Here is a 14,913-nt window from a genome sequence, read left to right as displayed (position 1 = left end):
GAAAGTGATGTTTAGCAGTCTTGGAAGAGGACAGCAGCTTACGATAGGTAGCGAGGCACTCGAAGTGGTAAAGAAATACATCTACTTAGGACAGGTAGTGAGCGCGGATCCGGATCATGAGACGGAAATAATAAGAAGAATAAGAATAGGCTGGGGTGCGTTTGGCAGGCATTCTCAGATCATGAACAGCAGGTTGCCATTGTCCCTCAAGAGAAAAGTGTGTGACAGCTGTGTCTTTCCAGTACTCACGTACGGGGCAGAAACCTGGAGGCTTACGAAAAGGGTTCTCCATAAATTGAGGACGACACAACGAGCTGCGGAAAGAAGAATGATGGGTGTAACGTTAAGGGATAAGAAAAGAGCAGATTGGGTGAAGGAACAAACGCGACCTAATAACATCTTAGTTGAAATCAAGAAAAAGAAATGGGGGGGGGGGGCGTGGGCAGCACATGTAATGTGGAGGGAAAATAACCGATGGCCATAAAGGGTTACGGACTGGGTTCCAAGGGAAGGGAAGCGTAGCAGGGGGCGGCAGAAAGTTAGGTGGGGGGATGAGATTAAGAAGTTTCCAGGGACGACGTGGCCACAATTAATACATGACCGAGGTAGTTGGAGAAGTATGGTGGAGGCCTTTGCCCTGCAGTGGGCGTAACCAGGCTGATTATTATTATTATTATTATTATTATTATTACTGTTGTTGTTGTTGTTGTTGTTGTTGTTGTTGTTGTTGTTGTGATGTGAGGAGATTATGGCCGCGTGTTAATGATGATTATGATTTCCAAAGTATGGCTCGTATCCGTAACGGGGGTTTCGCCAAGTAGAGCACGGTAAATATGGTGGACGAAGTCCCTCTTCGAGATGATCGCCTCGACTTGGCAACGGCGGCAGCAGCGGGACAGCACGGCTTACGCTGTGTCTCTTCTTCTATGCCTCGCAGATTGCCTATCGTCCGCCGGCCCCATCGATATATCGGCCGCTCATGATCATCCCGTGACAAGCCACGAACCCGCTTTTACGTCACGGTCTACGTCATCACCATACCTCTGTGCCAGCTCTACATAAACCCGACGCAAGCGCTGGGACGCTTCACTTGGCAGCGGCGGCAGCAGCGGGACAGCACAGCTTACGCTGTGTATCTTCTTCGATGACTCGCAGATTGCCTATCGTCCGCCGGCCCCATCGATATATCGGCCGCCCATGGTCATCCCGTGACAAGCCACGAGCCCGCTTTTACGTCACGGTCTACGTCATCACCATACCGCAGTGCCAGCTCTACATAAACCCGACGCAAGCACTGGGACGCTTCATTTGGCAGCGGCAGCAGCAGCGGGACAGCACGGCTTACGCTGTGTCTCTTCTATGCCTCGCAGCTTAGACACTATGTGCGACTGAATTATTCACGTTGCTTTTTACTGCTGTTGCTACTGCCGAAGTCATTTTTTTCTCTGTCAATTTTTGCTGCAATGTCCCCTGAAGAACAAAAAATGCTGAAAGATTTGAAACAAGAAATTCGGGATATGCGTGCATCTCTGGAGAGAGAATTTAGGAAGGAAAATAGAGAGATTAAGAATAGCCTGGATCATATCAACAAATGTTTTGAGGAAATGTGTACCACCATGAAAGATATTCAGAAAGAAAACGCTGAAATCAAGGCTGAGAACGCTTGCCTCACTTCAGAGTGCACACTACTGAAGAAGCGTGTACTGGAAGCTGAGCTCAGAATTGTGCAACTAGACCAATATTCCGGAAATAAGAATCTGTAAATCAAAGGGGTTCCAACTTCACAGGGCGAGAACCTCTCTGCCATTCTGAAAAAAGTCGGAGAAGTTGTAGGTGAGCCTATTAGAGAAAATGTTGTTGAGATCTGTCTCAGAGTTACAACGAGGAATTCTGGGCAGTCTAACATTGTGGTACAGCTCCGCAGCCGATCAAAACGCGACGCAGTCCTCAACAAAACTCGAAAGAAGCGACTATCAGCCACTGATCTTGGCTACACACAGTCGTGTGCTGTGTTTGTCAATGGACACCTGTGCTCTGAATTGAAAAACTTTTGGGCATGACAATCGCACGAAAAAGGGAAAAGAATTGGTGTTTCGCTTGTACGAGGGACGGCAAGATTTTCGCTAGGAAAAGTGAATCCTCCCGGTTGCTGCAAATAATGCATGTCTCCGATCTAGAAAAATTGACTAACCAAGGTTTCATGGCTACTAATGATGACGTCATGTCTGGAAGCGCTACGCACGCATAATATTTTGCGCCGCATGAAGCTGGCAGCCTGTATGCCGAAAATAAGAACTGCTTATCTTTTATCCATCTTAATGCGCAGTCTGCCCGAAATAACGAGGAACAGATTCTTGCACTTATCGCTACGTTTGGCTTTGCTCCTGACATATTAATGGTGACAGAAACATGTTATCAATGTGAATCGGAAGTTCTTAAGTTGCCCGGCTACACAACATTTTTTATGAATCGATCATGTCGAAGAGGAGGTGGCGTTCTGTTAATGGCAAAAAGCGCACTTCGTTGCAACATTGTTGCATCTTTTTCTCTTGTTAGGTTGGATTATGAAGTGCTTACTGTTCAGTGCAATGATAATGTTTTCTGCGTCCTATATCGACCACCAGGATCGAGCACGCAGAACTTTCTGTCTTTTATGGAAAAATGTTTGCGCTGGGTGACTGATAATGGTTACAAGTTAATTCTGGCAGGTGACCTAAACATTGATTCCTAAAGGCTTCTACTACTCGAGAAGAACTTAGCAAGACAATCGAATCACATGGTTTTGAAAATGTTATAAATAGTCCGACTCGTATTTGAACAGATACATCGACATTAACTGACGTCTTCATAACCAACATCCACCATTCTAACATTTTATCTGGTGTTGTGAGTGCTCATATAAGTGATCACCTTCCAATACTTCTTTTGATGACCCAGTGTTCACCTTCAACATCCAAACACCGTTTACTACAAATGGTATGTCAATATGCAAAGTCTGAAGTATTTACGTGAGGCAACATCGCTATTAGATTGGTCAGAACTGATGCGTGCCAGTGATCCAGAAACTGCTTATGAATACTTTTGCGCTAGGTTTAAGGATACCTATGATAAATGCTTTAAATACAAAGTAGTTAAACCAGCACGTAAAGCCAAAAAAAACATAAATAATAACTGTATCCGTGAAATTCGTGCCAAAAGCCGCCTCTACAAAACTTTTATTGACACCAGGACTGTAAAAGCTTTGCATGAATTTAAGGTGCAAAGGAACACAGCAAATAGTCTTTTGCGTAGAGAGAAGAGACAGTATTTGAATAATTTGTTCAATAATGACGTAATAAAGTAATCTGATGTTATCTGGAAGCGTATTAATGGTTTTCTTGGGCGAGGAGATAAGAACACGACTATAACAGAAATTACACTAGGTGATAAAGCTTTATCAAATGAGACGCTTGCAAATACATTTAATAACTATTTCGCAAACTTAGTAAACAGTACTCATGATCCTAATTCTTTGAGTTATCTTCGCTGCACGACTAAACAATCTGCATTTTTAGCGCCTACTACGGAAAATGAGGTATCTACTACTTTTATGTCTATCAAAAACAGCAGATGTTGTGACGTCGAAGGATTCGAGATCATGCCAATTAAGCATGTCCTGGACTTGATTCTACCTGCATTAGTAATCATATTCAACATGATATTTTCCAGGGGCTCGTTCCCGAAAAGACTTCAGGTTGCGAAGGTAGTAGTTTTGTACAACGGTGGTGATAAAAACGAGCTGACAAACTACTGTCCAATATCTGTGTTGGCCATTTTTTCTAAAGGTATAGAAAAACTAGTACATGCCCGCATGACATCGTTTCTGATCAAACACGACCGTATCACTAGTACGCAGTATGGCATTGTGAAAGGGAAGTCGACAGAAACTGCCTTACTTACTTAAAGGAAATTATATTGCAGTCGTTTGAACAGCAATTATGTACACTGGGCATCTTTGTTGATTATTCGAAGGCATTTGATTGTATAAATCATTCCACACTACTCAACAAGCTTGAACATTATCGATTTCGTGGCGTATTTCTTGAATTTATACAGTCGTATCTGCAACACCGTATGCAACAAGTGATCATAGAACGATATGTGTCGAATTTCAAGCCAGTTCACGCGCGAGTGTCACAAGGAAGTATAGCGAGGCCCGTGCTTTTTTGTATTTATATCAATGACTTAGTTACTATAGATAATAATGTGAAATTTATTATGTACGCGGACGACACAACTATTCTGGTTACCGCACCTAATTCCACAGAGGCTATCGGTATCACAAATGAAGCACTAACAAAACTGTCCTCGTGGTCTACCGCAAGTTCACTTAGTATAAATACTAAGAAAACAGCAGCTGTTCTGTTCAGACCGAGAAATCGTAATGTCGCTACAGACCTAACATTACAACTTAATAATTCTATAATTCCAATTGTGCCTACTGTTAAATGTCTTGGGGTTGTATTCGAACAACATATGTCGTGGAATTTGCATGTGGATTTAGTCGCTGCGAAAATATCCCGTGTGAGTGGAATTTTATGCAGGTTAAGATATTTTCTCCCTAAAATCATCAAACTTCTCCTATACAAATCCTTGCTTCTGAGCCAAATTCACTATTGCCATCTTGTTTGGGGTAGTACGACACTTTCTAATATCACCACATTACACAGAATACAAAAAAAGGCCGTCCGTAGTATTCTGGATGTTCCCCACGACACACATACGCGCCCACTTTTCCAGAAACTGAATTTACTTCGTATGCCTGATATTAATGAGCAAACACTAATTCACCGATATAAGACAGGTACTAAAAGAAATAATAACACGTTAAATGCTATATCGAACTTAAAACGTAGAGATGGGAAGTTAAATACGCCCAGTTGCAAACTCTGGGAGATGCCACAGGCAAGGACTAATTACACATACCAAATGTTGTGCTTTACATTACCATCTTGTCTAAATAAAATCAACACTGTATAAGTTTCATTATTGTGCTTTTTTTCTTGTCTTTTCTTTGTTTCCGCAAGACTGGAAGAAATTGTTTTTGTAAGAGCGTATTTGCCGAATTGTGCAGTGCAGTATGTTTTGTGTGACACATTTGTTGATTTCATATATGTATAATGTGCATTAGTAATTAGCGTTAATTATTTCGGTTTCAATTGTACGTGAGTGCTATATGTACTGCATATACATTCTGTTTCACTTGAACTCATTTTACACATATATGTATGCATATATTATATATATGCATTATGTCTGTCACTCGTGTTATTGGGACTTAGGTAATTCCAGCTTAATATGTAATACCTAACCGTATGCTCTGTCACTGCTTGTTAAAAGGGGCTGCGGACCTTGTCAACCCATAAAAGGCTTTTTGTTCGCGATCTTAAACATTTTGGTGTTGAAAATAAAGTGAATTGGATTGAATAGATGATGACTATGATGTCTTAGTATTGTACATGCCCACATACGAACAACCTTCATTTCCGGTTTCTTTAGTGGACCCCAGCTTGAGAATAAAACCATAATCAAGCTCATTGCAGAGTCCTTTGCGGGCGTCCTTGCCTTCGTGTTGCGGATTGCATCGCGTGTCCGAGGGCATAGCGCTGTCGACAATTTTCTAGGGCCAGGCGTTATTGACGTGTACGCGTCACGAAAACCTTCCATATGGCCTTGCGATTCTTTGAGCCGCTATTGTCAAAGTAGTGTCACACGACTACATACACTCTGCTAGTCACTGCGAGTGCTACAACTACAGGACGGGTGTCACCGCAGAAATTCGACGCTATGGCCTTATCTATTTATATATATATATATATATATATATATATATATATATATATATATATATATATATATATATATATATATATATATATATAACACATTTGGATAGTAAAAGCCTGGCGCACACGATACAACAAATAAACAGAGCAGGAAGTTTCATTTACGTACCACCTAGTAAAAATCGGGCCGGGCTCAAATGTTCCTTACGAATACTGCCCTACTTCAATCATTGCAGTGACCCATTTCACGTGCCACGTGTGCCACCTCTGCACCGCTTCGAAGCGGGTGAACGTACCTGGTCAGTGCCCACCGTTCGCCGTTGGCCACGCGTCCAGCGAGGTACCAGTCGAGCAGGACGACGTTCGCCGCGGCCGAGAGATGCGCTGTTTGTGTTTGGTCAAAGGAGGCATCCGCAAAGCACGCCGTGATGTCGGGCAGCACACAGAGCAAAGCGCCATCTTGCACAGTGTAGGTACAGTGCTGCACCGACGACTCTCCAGGCTTCGACTGGTAGACCTGGTGGCGAACGAGTGTGTAACGCCAGAAACGCGTGACATCGGGCGCCGTTTACAACTACCGCCTGCGTTTACTGACAGACTAGAGCTGAACAAGTCATTGCAACCATGAGTGGGGTGAAATTTACACAAGCCAAAACGTTGAGAGCGCAGACATTGGTAAGAGGTTGCACTGAAGTTCTACCTGAATGTGCACTGTTACACATACCGAGTTTATGTTTCAGTATTGGCAGCGCCCTTTTGATTCCCCTGATTCTTCTCCACCACACATAAGTAATTTGTGAGTCTATGTGACCACTGCATACGCATCACTCAAACGTATTTTCATTCTTTTTTTAATAGTTTTAAGTTTGGCTTTTTACATAGAAAAACAAGAGGAACAACAGACACAGACAAAGGCACGAAAGCGGAATCTAACAACTATTGTGTTCGAGGCAAGAGCATAACTATATGGCGGTAAGTAGGTGATGTCAGAAGCGTCGCAAATATTGCAAGCAAAGAAGGATTACCTGGTCTTGTGAAGACAGTGAAAAAATGAAAAAAAATATAAGAGCATTTAACGTCTTGCCAAATAATAATCGGTGACAACATCGGTACTGGCGAACGAACCGGACGTCTATGGTGGTTTTCAAGCACACGTAATCTTTTGCGAACTGTATCTCGACGTTTGCGAACAGTATTGATTGAACGCTTATGCACGCGTCTTCATTGTGATAAATTTATTTTACTTCTTCAGCGTTATTTTGCTTCCTAGAAGGCGCTTTGGATACTAAAATATAACAATCAAATCGAACGCGAATGTTCGAGAAAAACGGCCTCGGAATATTGTATATCTTATTTTTTCGCACTCTGAAATAGAAAGTTAGCGTAGAACTTCTAGTAGAAGAAAATGGTCAGTTTCGCCCATAGGCGAATCATTGAACGCCATAGCAAGGTCTAGCGCTGCATTTAATGGTATGAGAACGTTGGTGCTATGTGGAACGTGCCAGTGGCATAGCAGGTGTCGCACCCAAGGATGTCCCGGTCCCGGTCCCTGCACGACAGCCTGTATGCGAGTTTTGTCTTAGAACAGCGCTCGGATCATTTACAATGCACAGTGCACGAGATGATAGGCAAGGAACACCGTTGGTCAGAGTCCCAAGAACGCATGTATTTAGCTTGACGTTCACCACGGTGTGATATGTGCACAGCTGCTCAGCGGGAATGGTAATGTGTGTGCGCACAGCATCCATGCAAGCATTTATTTAGGAATCCCACACCCTTCCTAGTTTTCCTCCGTATCCACTATATGCTGCACATAAAGATCCCAATCAGGACCACCTCGTGGCTACGCTAGTCAGGCGTATACATGCGGTGGTCGACTTTACATTGGATAACCAAGACCTTCCACGTGTCATGCTTGAACTTCTTCACACCAGCGCCCGCAAACGCAACACACAAGCTTTCCGCCTGCTCAATGTCTGTGGCCGCCTCAAAAACGCCATACACATTTCGACACATTGCTTGAAGCAGCGCGGTGAAGCAGCGCGGTGTAAGGGTAGAGCCACACTTACTGAGTGTAATTTCAACGCCCTCATACCACTTGGGGATATCCTCATGACACACCCAAAGGCCGCAAGCTCCGCACTTTGATCCAGGAGCACAACCTCACTACCTAATGATCCATCGACACCAACTCTGTTGACACAAACGTTTCTCGAGATGCGTGCCCAGATCTTAGCCTTTATCATGGCCGCCACTCCTGCACCTGGCACAACTTTAACGAACAGTTAGGTAGTGATCACTCAGTCATGGCTACCCGCATTAATACTATACTTAATACATTGACAGACTTTGCGAGAGCGGCGTGGCAGATTCGACTATCGGACTGGCCTGCCTTCCGCGCATCCTGTTGCACCACTTCCGCACCCAACAGGCTCACCTTTTGCGTACAGACACAGCAAACCCCGGCTAGATGTTAACTTACGCGCCATCAACACAACTCCGAATGTACCAGACATAGATGCCCACCTTGTTCACTTATGGGCAGCGCGCCGTAGCTTAAATAAACGATGGAGCAGCCATCGCTATAACAGGAAGCCGAGGTTGTGCACGCACAGCTCTCTGCTAAGGCAGCCCGTTGCGCTGAGACACTCACCAGCCAAACCTTCGCACTCACTTTGTAACCAAATAAATGGCAAACTCATTACTGTGCGTACCTATTCTCTATTCTTTCATGTGGCAAAGACCAGCTAAGCAAATTCCGCGCAATCCATAATCATAAGAAAACTTCTCCCCACAACTAACACTCCAGACTCCGAATGCCTTGCACAGTTAGGACAGCGTTATTTCCCACCACCAGGCACGCCATGTTAGGCGGACTATACGGGTCCTCCCAACACAATGGCTTATCTTATATGCCTATCACTGTCACTGAGATTCGCGCAGTACTCGCCTAAATTCATCGTAACATACTCCCTGTTCCCGATCGGATCCGGTATTCGTTGCTCTGTAACCTCTCTGATTCTTCTGACACCAATCAACTTAAGACTTACTCTATTCAGGTATAGGAATCCGGCACCCTACCAAAAGAGCGGAAAGAGACCATAGTCGTTCGAACGACAGGCTCCCTCGAGCGCATCGGAACCCGGTAGCATAAAGCAGCTACCACCATCGAGAAATACGTCCGGCGTGGAGGTCTCGTAAACAACCCAGCTTGCTGAGCTACGTTCAACTCGGCTACACTACCCCTCACCATCCCTCATTCGCCGACAGGCTGTCTGTTGGCGACAACTACAAACGAATAATTTCCCCACACCCCTCTCCTACTCCTACTTTATCCCTCCCGTGGTCCAGCTGAATGGTCCAACCGAATACTGCGGCGACCGCCCCGCCCTACTGCATGTGCTCTAGCTTTGCCAGGACATTCCCGACGTCCCTCCCTTTCCGAAGCACACCCTCACTTCCTGGGAGGAGCGGCTGTCTAGCAATAACTGGTCGACCATGTCGAGGCGGTGGCTGTGGCCTGTGGGACCTCGGAATAAGGGCGCCACCTTCGAGGCACAACTGGGCTTCACGATCTTGCAATGGAGTTTATTGAATCATTAAAGCAGCGGAGACCAGAACGTGGTATCGTGTTTACGATTAGTTCAATTTGAGGTCGCTCAGGCTCCGGGGAGCGCAGCGTAACGGCTACTCCACTTGGCTTCGTCCGCTTTTGTAGTCAAACGCACTTCGCGTTTCTGGAGGCCTTTTAATCTCGCACGCGTGAACCGCGCATGCGTCATCGGTGCCAGGAGGGTGTGCGACAACAGCGGCGACGCAAACGCGCCTCGAACGTCCTTAAATTGCTATCGCAATAAAACAAAAACAAATATGTAGACAATACGCATGTATTGTAATCTAAACGAAACTTTAGTATAGCAGGGGCGCTATAACGTAAATCTATTCCAAACTTTTCTATTCCAGTTTGGCAATCAGCCCTCCGCGATTCATCAAAAAAATTTTAAGCACTCCCACTTCGCCTTTCTTTCACGCGACGTCACGAACACCGCGATAGCTTCCCATCTAATATGACGCGTACACACTGAAAATGCATCATTGGACCAAACGAAAAAAACTGTTATTTATGAATCGACCCCTTTTAGCCATGAGCCCTTGGCTATTGGTCAAAAGTTTTCGGGCTGCACCCACTTCACCTGCCTGTCACGCGACGTCATAAGACCGCAAAAACTCAACGCGTCAAAGTGATGTGTACGCGTTAAAAATGCGTTAATATGGCGAACAAAACTGCTTTCTTTTTCTCAATAGCCGCAGGCTCACCCGTTCCGAAAGGAATAAAAGATGGCTGCCGCCAATTCTTCAGGCACTGGCCACTCGCACCTGCATGGGCTCATTTGCGTACAATAAGCCTTTTTGCATGACCATGTAACGTTTTCAAGCACTTTCGGCATGTTTGCGATCTCGCTCTGCGAACTCTTCTTTGCTAAGGATCCGTTTTAGCGATATTCTTAAGCTTCCGTTGCATGCCGCCGCGATTTTCTGCCAGCCACCTCAAGCCAAGTAGGGGAAAGCGTACCAATCATAGACGCCGGCCCCACACTTTTCATTCGGTTATCAATTTTCAATTCACTGGCTCGGCCCCATCGACTCCCTCTCCACTTGAGTATGCTCCTTGCCTCTTGTCAGCCAATTAGATAAGGCCAGCTGCTCACTCTAGGCAAAATTATTCGTTTTTAAAGCAAACAAAAGCGACCTTTTATAAACGAGGAGAGGATTTGATCGGTCTGTTCAGACAACACTGCGGGTCACTGACCTATGCTTGCGTCGGTGGTTACGCAAATTTGAAGTCAGGAGATTGGAATAAAAATATATTGGAATGGTTTTACGTTATAGGGCCCCGGGTAATGAAATGCCTTACAATGAACGGCCATGAATGAGATATTTACTGTTTTATTTTAAAACTGCGACAATGTGGTAAGTTTGGCCACTGATGAGCCCGCTATACCAAAATCGTAGTAGTAAACACACACATATTAAAGAACTACACCAGAAAACAGTAACCCGCCACGCTGGCTTAGCGTCTATGGTGTTGCGCTGCTAAGCACGACGTTGGTAGATCCAATCCCGGCCGCGGCCGCCACATTTTGACGAGGCCGAAATGGAAAAGCACCCGCGTCCCATGCATTGGGAGCACGTCAAAGATCACCTGGTGGTCAAAATTATTCCGGAGCCCGCCACTGCGGCGTGCCTCATAATCAAAAAGTGGTTTTCGCTCGTAAAACCCCAGAATTCAATTCAGAAAATAATAATAGTTTCACCATCACACAAAGTGAGACTCCCCTAAATACACCACAAATATACAAAATTCTTGCATCAAATCCCGTCCGCTATGACAGATGGAATACATAGCCATGCATAATACACACTCAGCGTATGTCCTGTTACAAGCGCAATTACAGTCCCTCTGACTAAATGCACCAGTTTAAAGCAGAGTGTAGAAGTCTGTGGCACGATAGGGTTGCCAGGATAGTAAAATGACATAAAATTACAGAAAGCAAAACAAAGCACAGGAAATGTCATATGGTACTACAAAGTCATCATGACACTGTTGCAAGGCATAATTTATGTCAAATGCGAAAACACGCGTATGCTTAGATTTAGGTAGACGTTAAAGTACCCCGCGCGGTCGAAATTTCCGGAGTCCTCCACTACGGCGTGCCTCATAATCAGAAAGTGGTTTTGGCATGTAAAACCCCGTAATTTTTTAATAATGACTGTCCCACAATAACAGTATTCACAAGGAACTAATGAGATCACAGCCTACAAGATAATCGCTCAGGGCTTTTATAGCTTGTCTTTGTTTATAGGCAAGCGCCAGTAAATCAACTTATATTATTACTGATAAAGGACGTCCTTCTAAAGCGTGATGACTATCCCGAAGTGTCTCGCAATTTTGGTGGAATTGTCTACATTAGATGATGATATATCCTACAATGTTTTCCGGGGTGCCAGAATGTACGCAGTCTCAAGAGGGTCTTTACCGTATGCGACATAAAAAGAACGGGGTGTGTATGCCATACTGAGACGTAAATGATGCAAGAGTGTGTCTAAAGCCCGCTCTACCTTAAAATTTCGTGAAAAGCGTAATAAATAGTGAATGTTGTACAAAAAAAGATAATTTTCTCGACTCATCAAACTACGTGCTCTTTGATAATCTGCATCTAAGCGCCTGAAGCGCTGTTTCGGCGTCGGATACGGCGCATTATATAGTTGAGGGTTCATTCAACATATGCGCCGCAGCAGCCATTCGGTTCGCTACTTCACTTACCCTTATTTCAGTGCGGCTTGGAATCCATTGCAAACGAATCTGATGACCAGGACAAGAAGCAAGGGCTAATGCTTTCCTAATTTCGTAGCAAAGCGAGGAGTTAAAATCATGAAAATAGCATTGTAATAGTGTATCCAGGGCTTCTTTGTAGTCTGAACAGATTACCCAATTTTGAGTGCGTGTACTTTCGGCCAGAAATGCCACAGGTTCTAGAATTCCAAATTGTTCTGCTGATGTAGATGAGGCTTAGTGGGACAGATGGTAGCATTTCTTTACTTCACATGTCGGGATGTAAAATGAAGCATTCGAACTGTCAACGGTCGTTGACGCATCTATGACGAAAAATGTATGGTTTTCCTGCAATCCACTCATCTGCAGTAGTGTCAGAAATGTTGCCTCTAATGTATTAGGTGGTTTCCTTTATATGGCAGGAACTTTCAGTATCACTGAAGGTGTCATCTGCCGTTCGTTGTCAGCCTCCAAAAAAGATTAATGATGCCTACCCATATTGTATGGTATCTTGGGGAAATTAACTCTGTAGGGCTCGCACCACATAACAGTTACTGCCACGGCTCAGTATTGGTTTACCTCTGAGTAGATAATTTTCCTGTCGCGATTGCAGACAGATAAAATGGCAACACGCTTCTTGTACGCGAAGAGCCTGGGTAGGTAGTTCCCTCGCTTCTGCTACGCCATCGTCGAATCTTCTGCTATGCAACGCCGAACAAGGCACGCCAAAGCATATCCTGAGACTTGTGGCTATTATATTTCTTGGTGGGCGTTCATGAGAGTTAGGCAGATTATGAGCGACAGGCAAGGAGTACGCAATAGCTTGGCAAATAAGTGCAACATGCAATCTCATCCGAGATGCAGACCTGCCTTCCCATTTGATACTGGTTATGCATCAAAGCAGATTTAATGTGAAGGTAACACGCTTCTCAAAGGAGCGTACGTGACCATCCCACGATAGTTATCTGTCAAGTATTTTTCCTAGAAAACTACGATTTCTAACCGAAATAGAGATCTGATCGGCGTTGAGGAGAAAAATGTCAACACAGTTTCTTGTGAAGGGCAGACTCATCCGACAGATCCATGCCGCTCTGGGGAACGTGTCGTAATATCGATACCTTCTTGGAGTATTCCTTGTTGTTAAGGACAGGTCATGCCTGATGCCCAAATGCAAATGTCTGCATAAATAGAAACATTAACATTTGAAGGCAATAGATTTCACAGACTAAGGTGAAATATATCGGCCTTAGCACGTTTCCTTGCGGTACGCCCCCTCTTAATTTGTAGGGTGTGCTGCGTCCGTTCCTGCTCTTCATAAAAATATTTGGCTGCTCTAAAGAATGTGAAATCCCGCGCAGCATTCTTCCTTGTATACTCAGATTGGGCACGTGATCTTAGATAAACGGAATGCGCTACCAGTGTTGTCTTTCATGACGTTTGTCTTTAGGCCACCATTCTCAAAATTACGAGTAATAATTTTGGTAAGAATGTAAGACCTGGTATCAGCATCCTTAGTGGTACAATAGTGTGGCAATATAACCCGTATATAAACCATGTTATATTGGATATCATGGCATATAGCATACATATACCTAAATATATGCGGACCCTCACGGAAACAGCGATAACGATTGTGAAAATACGCTAGAAGTGTCTACATAATTCGTATGGCAATAATATTAATAGTATTTTCCTGCAGTATTTTAGTGAGAAAGGAATTATATAGACAATCCAGGAGTTTTATTGCCGTCGGCGTCGCCGTGAGGTTCCGTATAAATTCCACGGGCGATAAAAGCGTAGCCGGGCGCCATATGCTGTGCGTGCGAGGGTGGCGGATCAATATCGCGTACGTAATGGCGGAAAGCCGGGAATAAGCCCGTCGCCCTCCGTCGCGCGCAAGGCTTCGGGGGGAGGATCCGGAGAGGGGAGGCCTGCGCCACCCGGAGTAGAACTCCGGGTTGGGTGGCCCAGGCGGCCGCTCGCCATCTGGGACGGGTACAGACTCCGCGCAGCGCTGTGTTTTCAAGGCGCAGTGCTCGTTGATGCCAGCCCAAAGGTCAATTAGCCCGCTGCTGCTGCCGCATTTTCTCTCTGCAGCGATTTCGCGGTCATCAAGTGCCTTGTACTTATGTTGGTTTGTGCACGCGCCACACCATGCTTGTTAATTTAGTTATACTCGAGGACAACTTTCTGTGGCTATCAAGGGAAAGCTACGTAGGCAAAGCTCGCTCAAGTGAGAGCGCTTCTGAAGACAGTTCAACGTTTTAGTCTGCGTTAGTTTAGGTTGGGGAACACAAATATAAACGCGATATTAGCAACAGTTCCACAACATAGAACACACCAATGAGTGTAAAGGTTTACTTATTTTGCGGCTTTTTCGTTCCACGTCTGTAAAAAGGCGAAACCATCGCATATGGAAGCTTCGTCCATTTCCGAGCGACCAAAATCACTCTCAAACGCTGCCGGACTACCTGGCGCCCTAGCACATTTGCAGCAGCCACGCGCCCGTAGCTTTCCCTTCATTACCACAGAAAGTTATCCGTGAGTATAGTGCGCCTATGCTTACAAGTTTATAGTTACAAGTTACAAGTTTACAAGTTACAAGTTTATAAGACTACTATCTTTACTTCGTATAGCTGTCCAATAATTTGCTATTTCAAATGATGGCTGCGCCTCTGGATCGTAACCAGGACTTTTTTTTTTCAAATATACGAGTATGTGCTTGCATGCTGTCAGGGTATCCGCCATTTTTCA

General features: G+C 44.7%; 1 protein-coding gene across 2 annotated transcripts in view; it reads right to left on the bottom strand.

Moving 5' to 3' along the window:
* LOC142576606 (urease accessory protein UreD-like) overlaps nucleotides 1–14,913 on the bottom strand; it is a 91,680-nt gene that overhangs the window by 49,948 nt on the left and 26,819 nt on the right. For both annotated transcript variants that reach the window (XR_012826883.1, XM_075686808.1), the window contains exon 4: nucleotides 6,122–6,342. Coding sequence is in view for 1 of the 2 variants with exons in the window: in XM_075686808.1 (XP_075542923.1) it covers nucleotides 6,122–6,342 (221 nt within the window). In the remaining variant the exon portion in view is untranslated. The remainder of the gene's footprint in view (nucleotides 1–6,121; nucleotides 6,343–14,913) is intronic.

This window comes from Dermacentor variabilis, chromosome 3 (assembly GCF_050947875.1).
Source record: "Dermacentor variabilis isolate Ectoservices chromosome 3, ASM5094787v1, whole genome shotgun sequence".
Taxonomy (NCBI): domain Eukaryota; kingdom Metazoa; phylum Arthropoda; class Arachnida; order Ixodida; family Ixodidae; genus Dermacentor; species Dermacentor variabilis.
The sequence above is the reverse complement of the archived record's forward strand: the minus strand, read 5'-3'. Positions and strand labels throughout refer to the sequence as shown.